The sequence below is a fragment of the Mytilus trossulus genome, chromosome 3, assembly GCF_036588685.1.
Source record: "Mytilus trossulus isolate FHL-02 chromosome 3, PNRI_Mtr1.1.1.hap1, whole genome shotgun sequence".
Taxonomy (NCBI): Eukaryota; Metazoa; Mollusca; class Bivalvia; order Mytilida; family Mytilidae; genus Mytilus; species Mytilus trossulus.
The window spans coordinates 5,381,723-5,395,587 of NC_086375.1; the positions used below are offsets into that span (position 1 = coordinate 5,381,723).

The 13,865-nt window shown below is 30.9% G+C and overlaps 1 protein-coding gene across 1 annotated transcript; it reads right to left on the bottom strand.

The window, feature by feature from the left end:
* Positions 1 to 1,386: 1,386 nt before the first annotated feature.
* LOC134709184 (visual system homeobox 2-like) lies at positions 1,387 to 13,595 on the bottom strand. Its single transcript, XM_063569361.1, has 5 exons — positions 12,770 to 13,595; positions 5,868 to 5,949; positions 3,877 to 4,000; positions 2,350 to 2,530; positions 1,387 to 2,002 (listed from the first exon to the last, which is right to left on the bottom strand). Exons 1-5 carry the CDS (start codon positions 13,167 to 13,169, stop codon positions 1,737 to 1,739), a joined length of 1,053 nt encoding a protein of 350 aa, XP_063425431.1. The 5' UTR covers positions 13,170 to 13,595; the 3' UTR covers positions 1,387 to 1,736.
* Positions 13,596 to 13,865: the final 270 nt, after the last annotated feature.

A 13,865-nucleotide genomic window follows, 5' to 3' on the forward strand; every position in this document is an offset into this window, starting at 1 on the left:
CCCAAGCCACGGGTAAAGATCCACTCGCGAGAGGAGGAGATTGAATCGTAACCCTTGGCTTGCGAAGGTGATTAAAGAGGACATTGAATGAAGTTTAATATGGAATGTAAATAATCAACAGGCCAGAGAGATGTGGCAATTCGCTAATATATCATTTTCAGTCAGATAATCCTAATATCAAAGATGATATCAAATTATACATGTAAAGCTACCCAATATTTCATATAAAAAGAAACATGCAGGGTCCATTATATAATGGTGAAACATAGTATAAGTAAAATATAATGCAGACATGTTATGCTTTCTCTACATTATGTTACTGGTACAAACGATAAATATGAAATCAATTTAAGTAAAATTAAATGATATAATAAGATATATGTTCTTAAATTTGATAAAAATTCTGTTATAATTTTAAGTGTTGCCTCCCTTTTCATCTAATATGACAAGACATAATAAAAGATTTTCGTTTTTATGTGTTTATATATCATTTTATAACTGTTTTATCATTAAATTCACTGCTTTGTTTGAAATGTCCTTCATATTAATTTCTTGTCGTCAAATTTTTAAAATAATTATAATTGGAGTTTAAATTCATCATAACACAATAAAGTTTGGTCTTTTAGAAGACCATACTTCACACGTAAAGCTGTAAGAATATTTGTTTTTATACTATTAATTTGAGTAAAGATTCAACGACTCTTTGACAAGTACAGTATACAGTTGAAATAATTACAGGATACATAGATACATTACAAAATCTGCAGTATACGATGTAGCATAATTCATTGCATTGCAATGGAATGGTATGCGAAACAACAGAATGTACTCAATACCATTAAAAAATTTAAAAAAAGTTAAATCAGGAACACAGATCCTATTGATTCTGCCGTAGGAAAAGTTAATAAAAGAAGTGAGTAAAAAGAGGTATTATAAAAACATTATTATCTTGTTAAATGTTAACATTCATGTACTATTGCACAACACAAAAACCCAACCTGATCATATCAGTCCTCTCAGACCGATTTAACCATCATAGAAAAGATATATATTATAATGAAACATACAATATGGCAATACAAAATAATAAATAAAACATAGATGATACATATAATAGAAAGTATCGCAGGATACTTTTTAGTGAGTCTGACTTCCATTTGCAGACTGATTTTGTACATGTAAAATAGGTTGCTTAGAAAAGCATAACATAATTAATCGAATTCCTGAATTTGGCATTCTATACAAGGGATCTTTCTCCAAGCCAAAATATTTTTAGATTTAAAATTCATCTAGATTAAAGCTACATTTGATTTCATTTGACAATGAACTGTTGAATTTCTACTGTTTAGACCAAAAATAATATTTTGAAAGAAAAATTGTATTGTACAGACATTACGTTGGTGAGTTGTTAAAACATGAAAAAGACTGCTAAATAAATGAAAGGAATTTTGTATGTGGATATATGAATAAACTGATGTTCAAGTTACATTTGAAGTGATGAACTGCAAATATTTCAAAATAGCAGTTTGCATACTATGTGGTGAGAGCAGGTATGAATTCAATAGTGTTTAGTTTATTTATCAGATGTAGGTCAACATCTGAAAGTAAATCCCGCGTCTCGAAATACAGGTATGGTAATTAAAGATTATTTCAACGAGTTATACACAACGTCACGTTACTCTATAAATTATAATTATGCAGTACATGGTGGACGGAGAAGATCAAATGTGAAATAATTACGATCTAAGAAGATCAGAAGATTCCACTGTGTCAGAAAAGAATGATCCATCAAATGAATTATCACTACATTCCTCATCCTCTTTATCTTGTTCAGTCTTATTCAAGGCTTGTAATAATCTTGCATTGTGCTCCTGTGCTTTGGCCCGAAGTTGGGCTATACTCTCAGACCGGAAGTCTGTATTTTTATTGTCCGTGTTATCTATGCAATCTTCTTCTTCTTCTCGTATTTTCTTAGATGCTTCTAAGGATTTCTTGTGCATTCCTGAAACAAGAAAGCCGTCATTGAAAAAAACAGTTTAAATGTGTGTAAAAAGTTTTTTTTCTCTCCAAAGTGTATTTCATTGATTAGATATAGGAAGATGGTTCATTGTCAATTTGAGTGTATAAATGTGTGGGACATTATCCACACATATGAATTGAATAATAATTGTAAAATTGGGAACATATTCATATTGACAACGATTAATGCTTTCATTTATATTTACGGAAGCAACTGTAATACCATTTGCCAGGGAAAGAAAGTAAAAATAAAGAGGAAATTCGTTGTAATGCTTTTACAAAATATAACTCCAGTATTGACTAAATGACCGAAAAATAAAACCATCATACCTAACAGCCATGGTGCACTCGATTTCTCTATTCCTTTATCAGCAGTATTAATAATTGATTCCGGAAGCGGAAGAGCGTGTCTAACCATAGCACCGTAGAGACCATATTCCGCCATTATACTGCTCTTTCCCCATCTCTTCTCTGTTTTCCTCCATTTGGCTCTCTTGTTTTGAAACCAAACCTATCAAAACAATAAACATTCTTAACTGAAGTAAATGATTACATAGAATTAAACGGTGAAAGTGTCTGAGAACATGAATGCCCCCGCTCAATATTTGCAATTTAAAAAAACGAGAAACGAGAATAAGACGACATAGCAAAGGATGGACAGTCAAAGGTAGCACTCAATATCACCACAAATATATGAAAAGTGAAAAAAAAAAATGAGCAAAATAAAGACTAAGATCAGGCATGCGTTTTATTAGATATATTTCAGGGTGCGTGAAATAGAAATTTGAACAAAATATTATAATATATTCACGTAAAGGTTGCATTCTTTCCTAATATTAACAAAAAGGTATGCATGAAAACTAGTGATTTTAATTAGTACTACTTTATTTTACTTAAGATAAACAGTTTACACTAGAAAACATATTTATCCGTCATAATTAGATAAAGGTTTTACTTTTTTTAATTGGCCGTGAAAATGATTTTTTTTTACAAAAAGATGCAAAATATGCTGTTTTATTATCAGTTTCGATAGAAACACAAATAATTATAAAATGTACAAATAAAGGTCACATTGGGGGTCAACGATAAAATAGTATATTGATGTTCGGTGTTTATTTTCCAAACTAGCTAGCATATTTTGGCATGTTAGTTTCCGTTCCTTATCGCTTGTGACATGCATGCACGTGCCACTATCTTCGATATTGTCGGAACAATTTTGATTAAATAAATGCAATGTAAACATAAGACACAGCATGGTGCAAGAATAACAACTCTACAATTTCCTCTCTAACTTTAAGAAAGAATTTTCGGTTCGATTCGTACATTCTTTTAAGAATTTTAATGAGATTACGAAGAAAACTTTCAAAATACTATTAGTGTTCGGATAAAAAATAACTGGGTTTTATTTTTCGCAACAGTACGAAAGGTATATAGGCAAACACATCACTTTGTCCGATTTCGGGTTACTTGAATGAAAAGGAAATTAAACATTATAGGATCATTGGTACAATTTGAAAAAAATACGAAAAGAAGCAAACACCTGACAAATGTACCTTTTAGTTTGGCGTGGTTTTTTTTTCCTTAACCAGTCAAGCATATGTTTCTATTGAAACGAAAACCATCTGCATCGTTTTTGATAGTTTAACTCAGTATTTTCTGCTGACGTACATTGGTGAAAAAGGTACAGTAAATTTCAAGGTTTTCTACATAAATGATTCTACTTTCATTTTTGATATATTTCTTTCACCCTTTCGAGATGTTATATATGTATAACTATACGTCCTTTCAAGTTATAAGATTATACCATATAAATATATGACGTATAAAAGGTGTAATGGTCGCTATTGTTGTTCTTACCTGTATTCTGTCTTCTGGGAGATCTATTTTTAGAGCTAGAACTTCCCTGGCATACAGATCCGGATAGTGAGATTCTTTGAAAGTCTTTTCTAGTTCCTCTATTTGGTAACCCGTGAAAATTGTTCTGCAAAAATACAAAATAAGATATCTTGGCCATTGTTTTAAGATTTGAAAGAAAATACTAAAACACCACAAATATGAAAAGAAATCCATATTTTCAATAGACATGAACTAATTGTTCACGATTGTGCGGCAACTATTGATTAGCATAATGCTGTTGCATATACCAGTGTTTTTAGAGTGCAAAAACAAATTTCACAAGCAAAGCAATAGGGTAAAAACCCTTTCTTTCGATTTTTGTTCTGCTGTTGTAGTTTTGCCCACGCTGGGCTGAAACTATTAATGCAACTTTAAAGTCAAGTGACAATGATAGTTAAGTCCCTATTTTAATTACAATGAAATATTATATTATAACATTATGTTAATACTTATATGGGTAAAATATACATTTCAAACATTTTAGAAATTGACTTTTAAAGATTTACAGCTATCTTATAGCGTAGATTAAATTACTACACTATATATATAGCGCTCCTGTAATTTTAAACTATGTGCATTAAATTTCTTCAACAAGCGTGCCTCAAAGATACATATCCATGTATGGAATAAATTCCATAAATACAACATTTATCAAGATGCTTTGTGAAAATAAGTCGTAATTGCATACATTAGCTTTTCCATGTCTTAACTTTTCCTAATAGAAATAATTTGGGCAGAAGGAAAGGAAACTACATTCGAAACGATCCTGATTTTTTTCTCATTTGTGATTTTCAAATAGCTTTATGATTAATGGCCGTCAGTTTGTGAACGTCTCCTGTCTTGTTTTGTAACTTATGTTGAATTCATATCCAGATTCCGTTTGCCATTTCTTTCTGTTTAAGCAAAGGTAATGAAGATAGAAACATAACAAGCAATTATTTGTTCAGTTCAAACATTATTGGCAGAAATGATTAAATTGGAAAATGAAATAACTACTCCTTCCTTTTATTTTCAGTAACTATCCTTAATTACTGAAGACCGGTCGATCTTATAACGTTAATAAAGAAGCAAATTTGGACATTAAGCATTCTGGAAGAACTAATTGACTGAGCTGGAGCGAAAATGATTAGGTTGTTTATTTCATGGTCATGACATCCAGTCAATCACATTACTGCTTGGAAAGAAACATAATATACAACGCACATGCCTCGCTTATTAAATTTTGAATTATTCTCCGGTTTTGCTTAATTTGAAATATAATAAAGCATTGTATATCAATTTGATGATATGACGAAATTAGTTTTTCCAATTAGATCGTTAAAGAAAATTCATCTTTTAAAAAATAAAAATATAAAATATTGAGTAATTGTATGTAGAAAGACAATTTTGCCATTTAAACGTCAGATTCATTTAAATTGTTCGTGTTTAATTAAGGTGTCTTATACAAACTGCTCAAGGTCTTTTACAAAATGAGTGCTTATACGAAACAATGCCTAGTTTTCTGCAGTTAAATAATCCCAACTATTCTCTGTTTGATAAACAGTTGTATGACGATGACTATGGATTTTTCTCCGGTGCAACCCCCCCCCCCCCCCCCCAAAAAAAAACAACAACCCCCACTTAAAAACCGAAAATGTACCCAGTGTGGCCGTGTTATGATATATGTATTATTATAGAAGCCCTATGGTATGAACAGGAAGAACATATACGAAAGCAGTACATATTTCATTTAAAATAGTTCCTACGAATTGCTGTAACTTAAAAAAGTAAAATAAAAAGTAAGAAGAAATAACAAAAAATAAGATAAAAGTGGCTTTAAAGAATCAACAATGAAGAAAATTCCCATTCCAACTGTCGTTTAACAGACTATCTTAAATATAAATAAAGACAATTTTTGGTATGCAGCAAGTCTTCCATAATTTATTTTTATTAAGTTTGATTAATTAGTATACCTGTGTCTTCGTCGCTTTTTCTGCTTTTTATTTAACTGTTGTTCTGTTTTCTCCAGATGAGCACATTCTGGTCGTTGTAAACCTGAAAATACAAACAATATAAACGTAAGCATATAACATAGAAAACATCTCAAATACAGTACTTAATCATATGCAGTCAGGAAAATATGTATGTTAAGATTAAATTAGAATAAGTGATACATAGATGTAAAAAGATGAGGTAAGAGTGCCAATGAGACAACTCTCAATCCAAGTCACCAGAAGTAAACCCTTATAGATCAAATTACGGTCATCAACACTGATCCCTTGGCTCAAATCAAACAGTAAGCTATAATTAATGGGCCCCAAAAATTGCTAGTGTAAAATTATTTCAAACAACCTTTTAGCTAATTGGTTTCACTAAAGTTGACCGACATCAAAATCCTTGAAAGCCAAAGGTTAATTCATTGGGAAAATTCGTTCAACTTGCATGTCTACAGATCTTAAATGTTTGTCAGTAAAAAAGGGATAGTTTCTTTACACCCCCTCATTTTACCGGAAGTACTTCTGACTGACAAATGACCACATCAATTTTACATGCAAATATATTACAAGCCACTTTATTCATAGGACCTACAAAATGTCGAAGGTCAAGAGTAACCTTGATATTGAATTAAAATAGTAAACAAACGTACTTTTTGCTTTCACTTAAGTAAAAAATAAAGTGGTATTTTAAATAGCACTTCATTTTATTGATTATGATAAAAGAAAAACAAACAAATACGATTTAAACGACAGGAAAAGGCACTGACTACGACACAGAACATGGCGCCCAGTGTCATGGCTGCCAAACCGATTGTGTCAAAAACTTGAGATAATCTGTGGTACCAGTTAATCACTTAAGTATACTTTAATGTGACTAAGACAAGACTGTGCAAATAAATGGTAATATCTGAATACACAAACTCAAGAACCGGTAGAACGGACGCAAGTCTTTCGGATTTAACATTCCGAACACAGTACGATGTTGGTATACAGCTAGATACGTTAAAAGTTAAATTTAATTAGCGGGACGTTGACACTGGTTTCTCATTTTACATGTAGTATTACATGTAATAGAAAGATAAATGGAAATCGGTAAGAGGGGATCGAAAGAACCTATCAATATCTATCATTCTCAACACGATTGGAAATACATGCTGTCTAGTTTTAAAATTATAAATTAAGATGTATAAAACACGACTGAATATATATTGTTAAATACATGGTAAAAATAGTATTACTTTCAGACTAATACAGATTTGGCTTTGATTTAATTATTCTGCTTATTTTTTTGAGAAATTGTCATAAAAAATGAGCGATGAAAGCATTTTTATGAGAGAGAAGTATATCAATAAGTAGGGGCGGAACCAGAGAGCGCTTTTGACGACACTTATGGTTTCTGCGACTAGACAAACCGTATGAATTAAAATTAAGTTTGCAACTGTAAAAACGATATCTTGCCCATTTCGAGCAAACAATGACGTTTCAAACAACCAATTTTCCTTCCTAACACCCGGACTATCGAAAATGGATTTTCTGTGTTTTGTCCTGATAAGGAATCCCAGGTGCTATGGAACCCAACTCGACGAAACAATCATTTACTGAATTTTTCGTAATCTGCATTTATTAGAAAACCGGAAATTACTGCATGTAACTGTCATTTGGTTTAGGAAAATTAGGTTCGATCCTAAACCAGAGCAAATTCACCTGCCGAAATAGTGCTTGAAAAAAAAATATCTGCAAGTTCCTAGCATTTTATCTGTAGCTTCATGTTGAAAGTCGGAGACAAAGAAAACATCTTATAATTGTCGAGTAGACGTGACAGTTTTAATCAACTCTTGTATTGATTGAAATAAGATAACAATTGAAATTTATATATTCATTTTTAATAGAGTTTAATGTTTATCAGACCTTCACATGAAATTATCGTATACATCCGTCAACAAAGAAATACATCATATCCTAGTAAAAAATGTACAAACGGTAAATTGTGTAATCTACCAAATGTATTAAAAATATATTTATTAAAAAGAAGAGATGTAGAAATGTATGTTCTTAATTTGAAAAATGGAATTATCATATAAAAGGTTTAATATAGGCCAATGAAGCTCATGAAGATTTATTAAATAACAAAATATAGCTAGGGAACTGACGTTCGCGAAATCCTATTTAATAACGAAAAATAGGGCACTGTCGCTCGCAAAATCAATTTAATAACAAAAGATAGGGCACTGACGCTAGATCAATCCTTATAATAACGAAACATAGGGCACTGACGCTCGCGAAATCCTATTTAATAACGAAACATAGGGCACTGACGCTCGCGCACTGACGCTCGCAAAATCCTATTTAATAACGAGGCATAGAGCACTGAGGCTTACGAAATCTATTTTAAACGACGTGTGCATACTACAACCAATTGAAACAAAACAGGGAAAACAATCTGATCGGGAAGTCCCGAACCCTTGTGATTGAGGTCAGCATTACTTTTCGAACATGTAACATTATATTTTACACTCCGCTACTATCCATTATTTTTAAAGCGTGCAGAAATTCAATGACAGACATTCGTTGAATATTAAAATCACAGAAATAAACAAAAGAAACCAAAAGAAAAGAACAAATAAATAAATAAAAAAATAAAGCCTTTTTGAGTAAATAGTTTTTTTGACAAAATATTCTTTCTTCGAATAACAATAAAGATGTGGTTTTATATTTAATTTTCAACTACATACGATAATCAAAATAATATGTTACACGTTTTAACGATCTTGACCCTTTGAAAATGTCAACAACCGTACCGAAAAAAAGCAAATGTTACAAATTTTACAAACTACTTGACCAGTTTTTTTTCCTTTTAATTAAAATGCACCATTTGACGTGAACACCAGTGCATTAACATAACAGGTTACCATGACGTTTGTTCCCATCATGAATTAGCTGAAGGACCGATCAAGTGCCGCGTAATAAATGGTCGGTGTTTATACGTCCAACGTGAAGATGTCATCAGGTTATAGTGTTAATTGTATTGTCATTTTGTCCGTGTTCACGGTACGATATCACCTCCGGTACAAAAGATCGCACTAGACCACGACGTCCCGTGGTACTCGGACAAAACATCATCCCTGCTCAATTGGCCATCTTTGTACTCATGTCAATAAGCAAATGGCAACCGTGTCGTTACCGACTTGTTTAATGACAATATCGGCTCGGATAATTGGAAGGCTAACTGGGCGAATTTTGCCGGTTTTAATCTAATAGACAAATCGTCAAATTAGTTTGTTTAATAAATTGTTATAACGTGTGAATTATAACACGTTTTCCTCAATTTTACTTCCTAAATCAAGGATACATCATTTTCTCAGAAGTTTCTTATTTAGCATTAAAAATTATTGAAAGCTTGAAAGTTTGATAACGGTTGCTGACATGTAATCATTTCACAAACTCTAAAAATGTTGTACTGATTTGAAATATTTTGAATTAAACTGCATGCTTTATTTTACGATATAATTGTTTTTATGAAGTTGAAGAATATTTTTATTTCTATAAAAATTCTTAAGTGCTTAACAATTGCAAATGGCAATAACATTATAATTTGAGATTTAAACAAATATTATTGAAAAAAATGTCAGGTATGAGTCGATGCGAAAGCAACCTAACGACGCCATTAACGTAAGACGTCATCTAGAGACACAACTATATGAACTTTGCATATAAAAAAATTACAAGAATATCAAAGTTTTACACTTTGAAATTAGTGATATTGAGAATTTAATCCATTTTTAGGACAAAATCACTTATAGCTGTTCGCCTTTTCCGTCTCTTGTAGAAAATTGTCTCATTGAAAATCATATATCTCTTATTCTTTTCATAGATTATTGTCCAATTTATTTCAACCCCCTGTCGTGAAATTTAGTATAAATTTACATATAATCTTGAGCCATCGATAAAAAAAGAACAGCTTTAAAATTATCAACAAAACGCAAAATTCGTAGTTTTTCCAATACTCCAAAATATTTCATTGATAAATTCTCTCATTCTTACAGGTATGAATAACTTAATCCCTTCCGCATTACAGAAAATAAAAACAAATTGTATTAGTTGATGTTAGGATTGTAATCCTCCTTAAACTAACAAATCATTCTTCAATGGATTTACAATAATGCGATAATTGGCTAAATATTGACTCGTGAAGCAATGAAAATACTGATATCTGCTTGTAACTGTTCCCGTTAGAAACAACGTTTGAAAATAAAATATACGAAAAATCTGATACATATCAAGGAAAATAAATTTATTTTGAAAAATAAGTTGTTTTCTTTCAATGAAATGCGATGAAAGGGCAAAAGAAAAAAATAGCATCTAATATTAAAAAATAACAGAATAAAATACTTAACCGATTGAACTGATAACATCTACATTTTAAAATATGAATCAATTTTAAAATTATAAATATTTAAAACATATGGAATATAAGTCATGCGGTTTCTGTTTATATTAATTATGGAAAACTATTTGAATGCAAAACTATATTTTTTTATGATTTAGAGAAGAGAAAACTGAGTTATTTAATTCTAATTTAGCTTTAAATATCTCTTAAAATTAGCTTGTTAAAAAAACCATTTACTTTTTATTTATAAATGTATCATATATTAAAAAAGATTTCCAAAAAATGGTTAGAATCTCACTGAAAATTACATTCATTCTTTCATGCATCATAAACATATATTTGATTTAATATATAATACATGAAATATTTGCCGCTGGCAGTTTAGTAACCCACATGTAACGGGGAGATTTGAAAAATTAATTTTAAAAGATCGAGTATGTGATAATTGTACGAATGTTTTAGAAGATGAAGCCCATGTTATTTTATCGTGTCCTTTGTATGATGATTTTAGAAAAACATTATTTGATGAAGCAACACATTTTAATAGTGATTTTATGTCTTATGGTGATAAACAGAAATTAGTGTTTTTATTTACAGATAATAATATGATTCGTAGCTGTGCCAAAGCCTGTAATCTTATTTTAAATAGACGTAGAAATGTTTTATACTGTAAATAATGTTAATGTCAATATGTTTTATAATAGATGCATTCTTTATATAATTTTGAATGTTATAGTCTCTTGTAATTCTGTTCAGAATGGCTCTCTTTTTATATTTATATATTTTTACATTTAATGTAATGTTGTATTATATATTATTGAGAGATGAGACTTAAATAAAATATTGAATTGAATTGAATTGTACATGTATTTAAATTAATGAAATTTCGTCTCAAACCGAAAGAATCGTTAAACAAAAAAAGACTTTTATGTAAAGCATATAATGATACGGATATTTTAAAACTTATTTCATTCGTTTGATAAAAATGTTGAACAAACTTGCATTATCTATAGTGCTTATTTCCATGTATTTGTTTTCGTTCCATATGTTGTGATACTATATATATTAGCATACATTGCATTATTGCATGGCACCTATTTTTTCATTAATTTTCTGTTGTCCTTAAAACGGTTTTATCAGAAAATTTTAGTTATTCATTTCCTTGTTAAATTATCATTTGTTTTTCATTTCATAACAAAGACGAATTTAATTTTAATTTTTGTATTGTCATTAAAATATTCCCCCTCCAGAATAACCAAACCATAAGGTACAAAAATAAGAAAACACATATTCCGAACATGCTTAAGAGGAACGAATGTGGAAATAGACAACTGTGAAAATACAAACCGGACGTTGGTGAAACATCTTGATCATTTTAACATTTTGACAAACCAAGGGCATGACCCGTGTTTTGTAACTCAGAAAAAACACTGAAACATGTTAACAACATGTTAAGAGGAAGAAAATACCAAGGAATATTCAAAAACATATAATTGAATATCAATTTTGTTGAATAGATATTTCATTTGCAATCATACAATCTCTGTTTATTTGTATATAAATTTTAAAATGGTATCCTATGTGAATGAATTAAATGTGGCAGTGTAAAACATGTTCAAAAATAAACATTTGCTGAAAATATCCTACCGAAAGGGTCCTAGACTAAGAGGTTCCTTTTGCGAAAAATCACTGAGGAGAAAAGTCCTGTCATAATGTTTGAAATTATTTAATTCAAAGGAATGCCTCCAACCTACTAGAACCAACCACGTTTGTGCCTGATAGTTCATATACATTTTGTTTTACCGAATGAATTTTAAAACATGTTTGATATATTATTTAAGCAAACTTTTTAAATTTATTTTCATCAATTTGAGTATAGAAAAAAAATACCTTAAAACAGACCCAGCAGTAAATATTCGAAGCATGTCTCAAAAGTATATAATTCAGAATTTTTTAACCATATTGAAAGAATTTATAGGTTTTTCAAAATAACTGTTATATTTTTTGTTGACATCATGACAAGGCTAAGGAGAGACGAAATGACAAATAATTAGATTTTCAAAACATAAAGTTCACTAGGAAAAATTTCGGATTATCCGAATTGCGATAGATTATAAACGTCATGACTTGTGATATATCTTATAAAATTCAAAGTATAACTTAAATTTCGTTTATTTGTCACTAACGTGACAATCTTAATACTTAAGCATGAATGTATCCGACCTGAGGGGAAAATGAACTAGAATTCGGCTTTCTGTATTATAAACGTTTTTTAGTAATTTATTTTTGAGTTTGTAGAAGATTGAAATGAAAATAAAGAATATCAGTCAAATGATCTATGATTCCAAACAAATTAAAAAGAAACTGCAAGTCGCCTGAGAACAAATGTTGTTTTAAATTTCGTCTGTCATTAATTTTCAGTACTAGCTGTAAATCTCTAAACTTTATACAAAATTAAACTCCAAAGAGTGCAGAAAGAACGTAAACTCACCTTCGTCTAAGGCCGGTGCTTTGACTCCGTACCCCATGTTATCTGTGTATCGTGGTGTACCAGTGGTATACGTTTGGGCTGTAACTGTCCCCGTATCCAGTCTCCATGGACAAAAAGAACTACTTGTACCTTGTGGAACAGTCTGGTCTCTGTAGAAACTTTGTGGCTGTGTTTCGAATCCAACATTGCCTGTTTGGTATGGAGACGTCGGTGTTAGTCCTGGTACATACGAGATGTTAGTGTATCCCTGGGCATCTAGAAAGTCTGGGCTCTGGTTCTGTCGACAATTTGGCAGTCCCAGAATTTCATGGATTGCAAAAGACTGTCTCTGTTGTGGTGGACTGTATAATGTTCCATTATTGTACGGGGTCTGGAAGCTCATTGATTGCTGTGTATTCATAGTCCAAATAAACTTTGTAAATGTTGGTAATTAATTTTTCACTTATGCTAATTGTAGAGGAAATCAGTAAATTTGTCGGTCCTTAGCAGGCCAATTTAGAACTGTTACAATTATATTTAACTTCGCTAATTATATCCCACCATTATGATGCACACAGACCAATGGGTTCTCTAACTGGAATATTTGCATATTACAGATTTTATTACCTGTTAAGAAGGTATCCACCCCATCACTTTCAAAGTCACGTGGTCATCACATCCTAATTACCTTTTTGTTTTTCGTCACTATCTCCTCCCCTTTGTTTACACAAATATCTTGTATTTGTCAATCACTTGTGAAATTCGGCAGGTTTAACAGATTAACTGGCGATGAAATAAACACGAACCTTCTCAAAGGGGCGCCTTACTATCCGTTCTTTTTACACATTTAATGCAACAACCTTTATATTCAATTTCTGTCAATTGCTTGGATAAATAATGATTTGATATAAGTTAAAAAATGTGTATTTGAGATTTCTAGTACAATTAGCTTTTATTAAATGGACAAATGTTTTAACTATAATTGGTACTTTGAGTGATGTCCTGGTGGGGGAGACGAACCAAGTGATATAATGAATTGGGTAACACTTCAAACCGTCCTAAACACAATGTCAAAAACGAAAGTTCGAACAAAACAAACTTTTCATGTGAAATTTGA

What these genes read in the sequence shown, in the direction of transcription:
- LOC134709184 (XM_063569361.1), bottom strand. Translation starts at nt 13,169, where the DNA reads ATGAATACACAGCAATCAATGAGCTTCCAGACCCCGTACAATAATGGA. An exon ending in TCCCAGAAGACAGAATACAG is followed by an intron (nt 2,531 to 3,876) that starts GTAAGAACAACA and finishes TTGTTTTGATAG; the next exon opens with GTTTGGTTTCAAAACAAGAG. An exon ending in GAGTGCACCATGGCTGTTAG is followed by an intron (nt 2,003 to 2,349) that starts GTATGATGGTTT and finishes TTCTTGTTTCAG; the next exon opens with GAATGCACAAGAAATCCTTA.